General features: G+C 45.9%; 1 protein-coding gene and 1 non-coding gene across 9 annotated transcripts in view; one reads left to right on the top strand and one right to left on the bottom strand.

Annotated features, from left to right (window-relative positions):
- Positions 1 to 13,460, top strand: part of DIP2C (disco interacting protein 2 homolog C) — a 294,092-nt gene that overhangs the window by 228,103 nt on the left and 52,529 nt on the right. For all 8 annotated transcript variants that reach the window (XM_010811336.3, XM_010811337.3, XM_010811338.3 and 5 more), the window contains 3 exons: positions 11,074 to 11,213; positions 11,721 to 11,857; positions 13,012 to 13,220. In XM_010811336.3, coding sequence (XP_010809638.1) covers positions 11,074 to 11,213; positions 11,721 to 11,857; positions 13,012 to 13,220 — 486 coding nt within the window. The remainder of the gene's footprint in view (positions 1 to 11,073; positions 11,214 to 11,720; positions 11,858 to 13,011; positions 13,221 to 13,460) is intronic.
- LOC112449426 (U6 spliceosomal RNA) lies at positions 433 to 539 on the bottom strand. The gene has a single exon (XR_003037995.1). It is a non-coding gene; the product is annotated as a U6 spliceosomal RNA (small nuclear RNA).

Raw genomic sequence — 13,460 nt, forward strand, 5'->3', positions numbered from 1 at the left:
TTTATCATAGCTTTCCTTCCATGGAGCAAGCATCTTTTAATTTCATGGCGGCAGTCACTGTCCACAGTGATTTTGGAGTCCAGGAAAATAAAATCTGCCACTGTTTCCATTTTTCCCCATCTATTTGCCATAAAGTGATGGGACCAGATACCATGATCATATTAGTTTTTTGAATGTTGAGTTTTAAGCTCTGAGTGGTTGTATACATGGAAGATTTCTAGGCAGAAGGTGGGCAAGGCAAGGAGTTTTTAGTGAAAGAAAAGAAAAAATGGTTTCTGTATGGTATGTTTTATTCCTTCCTCCTTATTCTGTTTCAGGCTTTTGGTTTGTGGTTTCCGTGAAATTCATACCTTTTTTTTAATTGGAAGATAATTGCTTTACAATGTAATGTTGGTTTCTGCTATACAATAGCATGAATCAGCCTTAAGTATAAAAAATATGGAATGCTTCCTGAATTTGCATGTTATTCCTGCACAGGGGCCATGCTAATCTTCTCTGTATCATTCCAGTTTTAGTATATGTGCTACTGAAGTGAGCACTGTATATTTCAACCTGTGTATATATGCATCTGTTTTAAGTTGATGGTCACTTAAGTTTTCAGTAAGTTTGAGCACATTCTAAAAGCACTCCATTTTTACTCTCCATTTTGTTTTTGATGTCCTGACTTACATTTTTTATTTTGGTGAGTTGCTTAACTGCGTATTGCGGATGTAGATTTTACTACTCTCGTCTTTGAACCTTCCTACTAGCTTCACAGGTGGTTGATCCACTACCTTTACCACTGCCACTACCTGTTTGCCTTTACCAGTGAGATTTTACATTTATTTACCTTTACATGTATTTACATTTACAATGATTTTTCTTTCATAATTTTTTATTTCTAGTTATGTCCTTTTCCACTTATGAAAGTCCCTTGAACATTTCTTGTAAGAATGGTTTAGTGGTGATGAACTCCTACAGCTTTGCTTTTCTGTAAAATTCTTCTCCCTTCTTCAAGTCTGAATGAGAACCTTGTGGGTAGAGTCGTCTTAGTTCTATGTTTTTCCCTTCAGCATTCTGAGTATGTCTTGCCAAACCCTCTGGGTTGCAGAGTTTCGCTGAAAAGTTGACTGATAGTCATAGGTGGTTTCCCTTGTATGTAACTAGTTGCTTTTCCCCTGCTGATTTTAAGACTCTCTCTTTATCTTTAACCTTTGCCATTTGATTGCAGTGTGTATTGAGGAGATCTCTTTGATTTCATCCTGACACCCACAGTGTTTCCTGGACTTCAAGGTCTGTCTTCTTTCCCAGGTCAGGAACGTTCTCAGCCATCGTTTCTCTAGACAGGGTTTCTGTCTCTCCTTCTTCGACCCTGTACTGTGAACATCGGCACGCTTGGCATTGCCCCAGAGGCCGCGTAAGCTGTCCTCCTGTCTTTCGTTTCTTTTCTTTTTCTGTTGGATGATTTCCACTGCCGTGTTCTCCAGATGGCTGATCCGTCCCACGTTCTCTAATCTGAACTGTTGGGTCCCTCTAGTGTCATCTTCATTTCTGTTATTCTTTAGTTCTGTTTGGTTCTTTTTACATTTTCTGTGCCTTTGGGGAAATTCCCACTCAGTTGCTCCATTCTCCTCCCGAGTTCAGTGAGCATATTCATGACCAGTAGTTTGAACTCTGTTTGATAAATTGCTGATCTCTGCTTCACTGAGTTCTTTTTCTGGGGTTTTCTCTTGTTCTTTTATGGCTTTGACCAGGTAATGTCATGTCTGAGGTGCCCTGTGGTTCTGGAGATATGGCACCTGTAGGCAGCACACATCTGTCTGCAGTGCCTCAGAAAATGGTTTACTTTGTGCAGTAAAGTGAACAGAGCACTGGTGATGACTGGCCTCAGACAGCCAGCAAATTCCCACGTGCTGAGCTGCTCACAGAGGCGAATACGCCATTGTACTACCTGACGACCCATTTTGGTTTTGATGTGACTTGAAATCACAAACTTCATTTCCATCATACCTGGTAGGAGAGAGGTCCTAGGGGGCAGTGCAGGGTGCATTTCAAGACCAGCCAGGTGCTTGTCATGGTGTTATTTACCTTGAGTTTGTCCAAAACGTGTACATTTGAAAGAGTGCTTTTCAGTCTTAGGTTGATTTTCACAGCCACCTCCTGTGATAGAAAGGGCGGAGTCACTGTGGACCAGTTAACCTGTGCCTCCTCCCGCACCTGACACACCAGCCCCAGGCCTGCACCCCGTGCCCCTCCAGGCTGTATGCAGCCTATCCCTCCTGCTGCCCCTCCCCGGCTTCCCTTGTGCTCCCTGCCCGTGAGGAGTTCAGGCTAGGTCCAGGGGCATGTGGAAACTGGGGGCTGGTCTTCATCTCTTGGGTCTTGGCCACTGTGGACTCAGTTCTCCTTTCATGTGGGAAGGAGAGGTGGAGGCCAAGGAGACGTGATTTTTAGTTTAAGCCTCCACTACCGTCCTCTCTTACCCTCCACTGGAGCCACATGCACACCCCACACCTTCCACCAGCTCCAGCATCCTGTCCAGTTTGCCAGGGGACATCCAAGCCCAACACTTCTTCCACCAACTCACCGAGTTCCTGCCCTTCTGCCCTGCTGTCCCATCTGACCAGGAGCCACAAGGCCACACAGTCTGGTCATGCCCCTTCTTGGTCCCATCCTGTCTCCCTGTGGCCAGACCTCCTGGTCTCTGGTGTGCCCCTAGGGCAGCATGGCTGAGGCCTGCCCTGACCACCCCGTGCTCACGTGACTCACTGTGATGCCCTCTCAGCATTTGCTTCCTTCTCACAGGCTGGCAGATTCACTGGTGTATTATTGCTTATTCTCTGTCTCTGGCTGATGGTTGGTGTTTAGCATATATTTTGTTAATAGATGAATAAAAGGAAAATGGAAAATATGTAAAGTGAGGCATAAAAGTCACTTGCTGTACAGTTACAATGACCCTTTGTAATTCACCAGCAGCAAAGGCTGTGAAGAGTTCAGCCCTTGCCCGCATGTCTGTGTACTGGATGTATACACTCACCTAAGCAGAAAGATGTAGGTTTGCATTTTACCTGAGTGAAGTTGTGTGGGGTTTTGTTTGTTTGCTTTAATTTCACTTGACTGACTAGGTGCAGCTAACTGCATAAAGTTATAGTATCATGATCTGATGCTCTGAGAAAGCAGCATCAGCAGAAAGGCCATGTCCCTACTGCCCACACCCCCATTAGTCTGGTCCTGAGAAGGGCCGAGACAGGGGAGAGGGAGAAGGCATGGACACAGGTAGGGTGTGGGGCAGCCGCCTGGGGCTCTGGGGTGATGCTCTGATGCCAGGGAGGACCTGCATGTGCTGCATTTGAGCTGTGAGTGCTGGCTGTGCAGGGAGGGCATTGCTCTGTGACGGTGTCACACTCGGACGGCATGGCAGTGAAGTGGGTGACAGGGTCTCTGTCTCAGGGGTGAATGTAGAAGGAAAACACATGCTAAACTCTTGTTTAGAACCTGTTTCATTCACCATCCTTGTTTTTTACATGTTCATATTTAAGTTCATTTTCAAGCAAACTTGTGAAAACACATATTTTTTTGGAACATCTTCCTCTACAGGCTGTGTGACCAGTGACTAGAGGTCAGATTCCTGTTCTGTCTGGTATCCACACACATGGCTGTGTCTACAGAATGGTCTTGCTTTTGGAATATGAATCTGTCTTTTTGTGCTTTGTGCTTATTTTTTTCCCAAAACTTGAAGTGCAGTTTGCACATGTAAGAAGTGAGAGGGCAAGTTATTAAGTAAAAACAGCTTTGATCCATTCTATTCATTCAAGTTTTGAGTGGGGGCCCGGGAGGCCTAGTCATTGCTCCTGTGGATTTGGGAGTGAGGACAAACTGGACACTTTGTTAAATATTATAAAGTCAGCATGGGAAGCATTGCAGCACTCACACTTTGTCTACTACTTACTCATAGGATGATCTTTAAAAGAAAAAGTAGAAAAGTGAAAACCGAGTGATTGGCTGCCTTGCCAGTCTGTTTCTGTTGCTGAGTCCTTCGTTCTCACTTGAAGGGTTGGGAGCTGATTTTCCCTTTGTGCTGTTGTCTGAGCATTGGTGTCCTCTCTGAATAACTTTCCCAGGACAGCTTGTTTTGCCCTGTGGTGAAGAAGAGATTGAACTTGCAGTAAAGAGCCGGGAGCAGGTGATTGCCCGCTTGGCTTTTGTCCATTTAAGTAGAAAATGGGACTGGGTGGTTGGCCTGTGGTCCTCAGTGAAGAAAAATTGCTGCTGTATCTCCACTGCTCAGACTTGCAGAGCCTTGGCCCTTTCTGAATATGTATCACTCTGTGATGGTCTTCTGTTCAAATGTTTGTAAATCTGCAAGCCAGCTTGTTACAGGGAAGCTGCTTGGGCAGCCAGTGGATCTGGGTGTGGAAGCCAGGAGGGCTGGCCTTGTGAGGCTGCTCTGAGTTGGTCCTGCCAGAGTGGACACCAGGTTTGGTGGCTTGGCGCCCGTGGTCATGGCCACTAAATATGTTGATGTCCCTGTTCTTGAAGGCAGCAGCAGGCCTCTCACCTACACAAAAGGGAGTGTCCTGGAAGGTTCGGGTGCGAGGAAGTCACAGTCTCCTCCGAATTCTGCTTGCAAAGGAGCAGGGAGTACCTGTGCACTGGAGAGCTGGCAGCAGGGCCCTGGCCAGTGTCTGGATGCCAGTGTGCATCCAGATGAATGTTTAGTATTTTTTTCTCTGCAGGCTAGTTGTAGAATAAAAAATACTGGAGAAGTAGGATCCATGATGCCTAAACTCAACAGGAGAACTACAAAACCAGGATAAGATGGATGCCAGTAGGTTGTTTTCTGACTGGGTTTCTCCTTGGTTGCATTTGATTGTGTCTCCCTCTAAAATATAGATGATGGAGCCCATTGTTTAACAGCTACATTGTGATAATGTTGATTGAACTAAAAAAGCTTTTTGTGACCCTTTTAAATACAAGGTATTCTTTCAGTACCATGACACTTTGGCAATTAAAAAAAAGGTGTGATATATATATATATGTGTGTGTGTGTATACGTATGTATGTGTGTATATATATATAAAACACAGTAGTTAAGTCAATAATTCCAAAGAATGGTAAAGATACCCCTGTGCTACCATAAATATTTTCCACTTTGAAAAAGCGTCTAATTTAGTAGTTAGAAAGCTGGGCGGAAACAAAGGGCAAAGATAGTAGACGTGGAACTGTCCTTACCATGTAGCCCCCAGGTGAAACTGAAATTTGACGATTTCTGACAGAGGCAAACTAACTAGTGATCCAGACTGAAAAACAGTTAACACAGCCTATGGGGTTGAAGTGGGGGGTTTTCAGAGTTTGGAGATCCATAATCTTATTTTGGCTTCCCTGGTGGCTCAGAGGATAAAGCGTCTGCCTGCAATGCAGGAGATCCGGGTTCAATCCCTGGGTTGGGAAGATCCCCTGGAGAAGGAAATGGCAACCCACTCCAGTATTCTTGCCTGGAGAATCCCATGGACAGAGGAGCCTGGTGGGCTACAGTCCACGGGGTCACAAAGAGTCAGACACACCTGAGAGACTTCACACACAACCTTATTTTTAAAACATAAGAGATAAAAATACATTGTCATTTTATCTAAAAATTTAGCCAAAAATTTAAAACTTCTCTAACACGAAATAGTTTGGAGATGATAATCATGTAAATTAAAATGACTTAATGAGGTAGCAGTGAAGAGCAGAGTAACCATGTTATCTCATTGTCCTGATCATGTATGTTTGAGTTGATTTTACTGTATTTGGTGTTATACTGAATTGAGCACAGAAGTTTGCTTTGATGGAGACTGAGGTGCACAGAGGGAGATGCTGGGAAGTAGCCTCCCTAACCCCAGACTTGCAGGCTGTCTCCCTGCTGGTTCTGGATGATTGCTCTCTGACAGGGAAAAGTAACCAGGACAAATGAAGAACACATCTTGTAAACAATGTGTATGGTGTGATCCCTTTTCTGTCTGAGAGAAAATTAAGCCTCTGTAAGTAATAGATGTAGCAGAAAAAAAAATCTGCTAACTACATACTTACTGACTAGGTAAGAATGTGATATAGGGAGAAACGTTCCTTTGTATGTTACTCAGCTCTTAAAATGGTTTTTTAATGTGGCATGTATTGCTCTCATGGGACAAAACTACATTAGGGATAAAACTACATTAGGGACAAAACTACATGAAAATAACTCCTAATTTGGGGAGTACTATGTTTCAACCTTGTGTCTTTGTTGTCCCGGCTAGCTGAGGGCTTGGAGGATGGCATTGGCACTAAGAAGATGTAGTTACCTTGTTGAGTCCCAGCAGCGGAAGTCCTCAGAACCTTTGTTGCTGACTTGACCCCACTTACTTGGCATCACTGCATGTCTGAGCCTGGCTGGCTGTTTGCAGAGTGTTGATGTGTTCACTGCATGTGCGGGAGCTCTTTCTTTAGGCTTTGTAGAAGCATGATCAGCTCAAGGCTGATCATGTCAAGTGTGTTAGAGGCTAAAAATGGCACCACAAATAACAGTGGGTACAGACTGCCCACTGAAGGCCTTCTCCATCAGCTCCTTCCTTGCAGGGCCTCTACTTTGGCTTCAGATGGGATTTTCCCTTTTTATACCATGGTGGTGTTGGCCATTCCTAGCTGTGTGCTTTCTTAGAGTGTGAAGACAGCTCTGTGTGGTCCTGAGATTGCCAGGATGATTCCTCCTGTAATTTGTGTTCTGTGTGAGATGCATAATAAGCACACTGTTCATCTTGGAATTGAACCTGGAAGCTGACAGTTGGGTCTTTGGCACCCTCGGCCATTATTTAGTTTACTTGTTTTGATTATTAGAGTAGATGTTTTGAAATTCCTAAGAATCTTACTTATTGAGATTGGTTTTTCTGCCCTCACCTAGTTTCTCTCCTTGGACTTTTTATTTCCTGCTGCTGCTAAGTTGCTTCAGTCGTGTCCGACTCTGTGTGACCCCATAGACAGCAGCCCATGAGGCTCCCCTGTCCCTGGGATTCTCCAGGCAAGACCACTGGAGTGGGTTGCCATTTCCTTCTCCAATGCATGAAACTGAAAAATGAAAGTGAAGTCGCTCAGTCTGACTTCACTGAAAGTGAAGTCCGACTCTTAGCCACCCCATGAACTGCAGCCTACCAGGCTCCTCCATCCATGGGATTTTCCAGGCAAGAGTACTGGAGTGGGGTGTCATTGCCTTCTCCTAGGAGGGTGTTAATGGAGCAAAAAGATTACCTGACTTGGTTAATAGTCCTGGAAATACAAATTGAAACAACAATGAGAAATGCACTTTACTCACCATATTGGAAACAGTTATAGGGTTGGTGATCAATGTCAGCACAGGTGTGTGGAAACGGGTAAGGCTGAGGGCAGCTTAGCACTGAGGTGGAAGACACGGGTTCTAAAGCCATTCTGGGCATGCTGCCCGGCCAACCCCACCACCGTTGCCCTGGCGGTGCATGTCCTGTCTATGAGTGAGGAACGGTCATGCCTGTCTCATGGGCTTGTGTGAAGAAGACATTAGTTACCATACATAAAATGCTTAGAACAGCATTCTGAGTCCACTCAATGGACTGTGAGTGAAAACATAGTAATATTCATTCACTCTTGGTGGGATTGCAAAATGACACAGTCTTTTGAGAAGGTGTGTGCGTGCATGCTTAAGTCGTGTCCAACTCTTTTCAACCCCAAGGACTGTAGCACACCAGGCTCCTCTGTCCATGGAATTCTCCAGGCAAGAATATTGGAGTGGGTTGCCATTTCCTTCTCCATTTTGAGAAGGTGTTTAGGCTTTATTAAAATTTTAAATGTATATGCTCTTTGACTCCTCCATTCCCTTTCTAGGTATGTATCTTACAGAAATATTTCCAAATGCATACAAATTAAATGAAAGAAAAATGTGTTCATATTATTGAACACCATATAATAATTAAAGCAGGTTAGTTCATTGGTGTGTCCAGGACACATCCTGTGTGTGTTAACATGCACACACCCATGTGGGAAGTTCTGTGAGGTGTTTGGTGAGAACAGCAAGTTGCAGAAGAATGTGCACATGGGGTTCTGCTTCTCTTTGGTGTAAACACATTTGTATGTGCGCATATTTTATAGGCAATAAGGCCAAAAAGGCTGAAACTTCACTCTTGCCGTGAGTAGCGGCTGCCAGAGGGAGTGGGGCTGGAGGTGAGCAGAGTCTTAGCCTTCTGCCGTATGTTCTCATGCAGAGCTTGCCGTGTCCGTACAAAGGGTATGCTCATGTTACTCATACCCCTGTTTGGGGCTAGTGCACTGGGACAACCCAGAGGGATGGTATGGGGAGGGAGGAGGGAGGAGGGTTCAGGATGGGGAACACATGTATACCTGTGGCGGATTCATTTTGATATTTGGCAAAACTAATACAATTTGTAAAGTTTAAAAATAAAATAAAATTTAAAAAAAATAAAAAAGAAAATTTCATGAAAAAACTAACAGTGAACTAAAAATTGCCTAGTCTTCTAGGCCAGAGGCAGGGCAAGTGTTGGGAAAGGAGACAAAATGGTTGGGCTGGGGCTCCTCTGTGGGTCTGAATCTCCACAAGCCCTTCCACTCACACAGGCAACTAAGTTAATATTTCTGAGCCTTGGTTTTCTATTTTGTAAAATGGGATAGTAGCAATGCCTCTGCAGGTTCACGGTCATGAGTAAGTTGGTGTGTAAAGGGCTCAGGAATATCTGGCACATGAAACACCCAGTTGAGCACAGCTCGCACTCCCTCCATGACACAGCAGGTCCTGCGGAAAGCTGGGGGGACACACAACCAGGATCGCAGGTGTGTGAGCAAGCGAGCAGCAAGGCCAAGCACTGTGCCTGGGAGTTAGGGTGCTTCTGTGCTGCCGCCTTGGATGTATTTTGCAAAGCTGCCAAGAATGTCTGACTTGCAGGGACTCTGTTAAATATAATATATAGCATAGATTACAGTAATGCAGAGTTAGTGCTGTTGGTTTACATTTAGGTGAGTGAACTCAGTCTTCCCATAACTAGCATTTTACAGACATAATTGAAAAATTCCTGTAATAAATGCAGTTCATGATTAAGTGGATCTCGTAACTAAGACAGACTGTATACACTGCTGGGTCGTGAAAGAACTTCTCCCTCCCTGCTTCTTGGTCACAACATATCAGTTCTTAAATCTTCCCATACTTGGGATATGTCTTGGCTGGTTCAGCGTTTTGCTTTCATGTGGATTTTTAAAATAAAAACAGGCGTACCTATAAATTTTATTAAGAATGTTCATTTGCTTGGGCTTTTATAACAGTTCACAGCTCTGGGGTCTTAGTGTCTGAGGTTAAGTTGTTGGCAGGGTTGGCTCTGTCTGGAGCTCTAAGGGGAATCTGTTCTGGGCATCTCTCCAGCTTCTGGTGGTGCCAGCAACCCTGGCTTATAGACCTATAACCCTTTACTAACTATTTATATTCTGCAAAGACCCTGTTTCCCAATAAAGTCACGTTCTGGATACAGGGGGTTAGCACAGGAACATGTCTTCTGAAGGGAACACAGTTCGGCCCACGGCAGGTGCTCAGGCTGACGATTCTGACTCTCAACATGGGGTCTTGACTGAGGATGAGGGTGAGGGAGTCCTGGCCCCCTTAGGGTTTCTGCGAGGCTCCTCTTTCATTTTACAATTTTACTGGGGCCTTTGGAAAAGATACAGCCAGATCAATATCAGTTCCACTGTTTGGGGCTCATTTCCAGGTGGTTTCGTGTGGGTCTTATTATTTGGGCAACTTTGCTTTTGTATTCTTTAGTGCTTCTCTTCTTGATTGTTACAGATGGAATAGTTTGGTTTTCAGACTGTTACTTTTTTTTGATTGAAATGCAATTGATATATATGCTTTTTTTTTAAATATACCAATAATTTAATTCAAATACCCATTATTGCAAATTTTAGCTTTTGTTTCCCTATTTATGTTTTTTAGTTTCATTATAAACCTTCATGAAATACTTTAAAGCCATATGGCAGACTGCTATCTGTAGTTTGTATTTTAGGTCCTAAAACACCTTAGGCGTTTGTATTGGGTTGGCCAAAAAGATCGTTTGGCTTTTTCCAGCAATCTTATAGAAAAAATATTTGGGAAATTAGAGAAACAAACGTGATGCTTACCTAAATTATATTCTCTCACTTTGCTCACATTGAAGAATCTTTCGTTTTCAGGGATAAAATCCATGATCTTGTAAATGTTTTGTTTATTCACTTGATCTAGTCAGCAGACATTTTTTACTGGACACGACTCCAAGGGTGGGGGTTCAGCAGTGACCAGAGGAAAGCCCCTGCCCTCATGGAAGAGGCCTGGGTGGATGGTTAGAAGGTACCTGTTGTGGAGGACACCATGGAGGTGCTGTTAGTGGGGTGACGAGCCACCCCGGGGGACAGTGAAGGACAGGCCATGAGGCACCCTGCTGGAGGCGAGGAGGAGGCCTGGGCCCCAGGGAAGTGGGTGGGCATGGAGGGCGAGCCCTACCAGATGCCGAGTGGAAGCAATGAGGACTCAAGTGGGGGTGAGCTGGGGCGGCGGTAGCAGACCCCGGATGTGTGAAGCTGTACCTTCCCTAGCTGCCGAGCACTTGATAGCTGGTCTCTCATCCACATAATTGCCAGTTCTTACAACTGAGAGTGTGCATACTCAGCATACGTCTGACCTGGAGGCCACATTCACAGTCTGGCATTTCTGCTCACTGCTGTCATTCTCCTTCCTGGAGACTTGAGTTTCCCTTCTGAGCCATTTTCAAACCTAGGAGATCCGACCTCGCAAGGAGAAAGAGTAAGTTGGAGGAGTTGGTTGGTGTCTAGTGGACACATGTAAGGGGAAGGCAGGGAGACAAGGGAGCCCTGTGGGATCCCCATGCTTCTCAGGAGTCTAGCAGTTTTTAGGAGCAGACCTCAGTGTGTCCTGAGCAGAGAACACAGGGCATGTGACAGCTGTGCCTGCCCTTAGGGCCCGAAGGAGAAGCCTTGGTGTGCAGGTGGCATGTGGACACGCGTGTCTGTGTTCAGACAGCTGACGTGCTTCTAATCAGACTCAACCTGTCCTCATAGGCCCACCGATGACAGCAACCAGCCCCCGGGCCGTGGCGTCCTCTCCATGCATGGGCTGACCTATGGGGTCATCCGAGTGGACTCAGAGGAAAAGCTGTCTGTACTCACCGTGCAAGATGTCGGCCTCGTGATGCCTGGAGGTGAGGGTGGGTGTGGGTGCAGAGCCACAGACTGGAGAACTAGCACCCCCCAGCCTTTCCTGCAGGGCCCGCCTTGATGGGGAGTCTGAGACAAAGATGGAGCTTCCCATGGGACAGGGAGGCTTTCTGTTCAGACAGGCTCAAGAGACTGGAGCAGGTGTGCCGTGCTCATTGGTTTCAGGGCTCAGACCGTCCTGGAGGCCGTGTGCACTGGCTGACGACACACGCCATGTGGTCTTTTCTCAGTGTCATCCTCATGTCTGCATGGTGTGTAAATCCCATTTACACCCTAAGCTTACAGCAGTGCACAGCTATGAAATGTTGTTTTACCGCAACAAGAAAATCACAGCTTGCTTCAGGGACTGTGAGGGCCTGTTCTCTTTCACTTGTGGTTTTGCTGCAGATGCTACTTCTTTTTGTGTTCTTTTTTGTACCCATTCATTTCTCCTCTCCAGCTCCCTGCAACTCCCTTTCTAAAGTAACCTGTGCTTGCTGTTTTGCATTCAGCCATCATGTGTTCAGTGAAGCCTGATGGGGTTCCCCAGCTGTGCAGGACAGACGAAGTCGGGGAGCTCTGCGTGTGCGCGGTGGCCACGGGCATGTCCTACTATGGCCTCTCGGGTATGACCAAGAACACCTTCGAGGTAGGTGGCAGGTGAGCCCCATCAGACAGCTTTTGCCAGGTGTGTGGAATAGATGTAAAAGGAGATGGTGATTTCTCAATAGAACATGTTCATGGTAATTAAAATGGTTGTACTTTCTCCTGCCATTTTCTATAGCTTTTAATAAATTTGGCTTAGCAACCTTGTTTTCACCTCATAACCAGAGCTGAGAAAGAGCAAGTACAGTTTATCTAGAGGCAGCCTTTTTCTCATTGCCATTCTCACCCATCTAGAAAGAGCAGCAGCTGATGGGTGGGGGCTGGGGAGCGCGCAGCCCTGCCGAGGCGGAGAGCAGCGGCCTCCTCGGGGACTGTCCGCCTCGACCAAGCATTCGCACTGCACAGCTGCCTCCACCACACAAGCGTGTGTCCGTGCTGTGTGCACATGGTGTGGCGTGCAGTTAGCATACACAAATGCACACTGCCTGGTAGACCCAACATTCTCAGAATTCTTACCATTTCACCAAGTGTGCTGACCTTAGGAGGAGCACACTTTGACTAAGTTGTATGTTAGCAAATATGAGTTGATTGGGGATAAATTTTTTAAAGGCTATAAATAGAACTTTGGATGCGAACACATATGATGTGGCTTGTACAGGCAGATCCGTTGGGTCAGGATTCAGGTTTCTAAGTGCCCTTGAAACTGAGCCAGACACAGTCTAAATAAAACCTATCTTCTTTTCTGTGTGGCTTATGTGTTCAAACTAGGGGTCGAGTTTGAACTCGTGGTGGGGCTGCTCCCTCTGTATTTTTGAGTGTGTTTCCCGTAAGGAAGACAGCAGTGTAATGAACAGGAATCATTTTACTACTGACAGATGTTATTTAAAGTGCACCTTGCTTCTCCACTTAACCATTTTTATGCTGTGGTTTTATAAGTAGAAGAATGAATTAATGTTCGTTAGACTGTGGCAGGCCTCTTCAGAGGGCCCTGCGTGTGGGCCAGGGACGAGTTGTGGGAATGGGAATGGGGATGGGGGAGGGGTGTGCAGCCTGGCACTCACGGCAGCTGTGCAGACCTGGACTTCTCCCACCAGGGCCAGGTGAAGAGACCCAGTGGAGGGAAGCAGGAGCAGTGGGTTCCATGGAGGAGGGCGGAGGTTGGGCTCCAGCAGGCACTCAAGAGTTCATTGTCCCCAGGTGTTCCCGGTGACGAGCTCAGGGGCCCCGGTCAGTGAGTACCCCTTCGTGAGGACGGGCTTGCTTGGCTTCGTTGGCCCTGGAGGGCTTGTGTTCGTGGTGGGCAAGATGGACGGGCTTATGGTGGTCAGCGGGCGCAGACACAACGCTGATGACATCGTGGCCACAGCACTGGCTGTGGAACCCATGAAGTTCGTCTACAGGGGAAGGTGGGTGTGCTCTGTGGTTGGTATGGTTCTCCACAGGCTACACTTTTTATATAAAACTGCAGAAAATTGCTTAAACTAATGGGACTCGGTGTCCTCCTCTGTACATTGAAGCCCCTGAACTCTGTGACTTCTAAGATTCTGTGCAGTTCTTAATGTCCAATTTTATGAAAATTTTCTGAGCCCAATAAATGTATCTTCACTAAATTCTCCAAGTTAAAGAATAATGTCCATTTGAAAAGC

This window comes from Bos taurus, chromosome 13, assembly GCF_002263795.3.
Source record: "Bos taurus isolate L1 Dominette 01449 registration number 42190680 breed Hereford chromosome 13, ARS-UCD2.0, whole genome shotgun sequence".
Taxonomy (NCBI): domain Eukaryota; kingdom Metazoa; phylum Chordata; class Mammalia; order Artiodactyla; family Bovidae; genus Bos; species Bos taurus.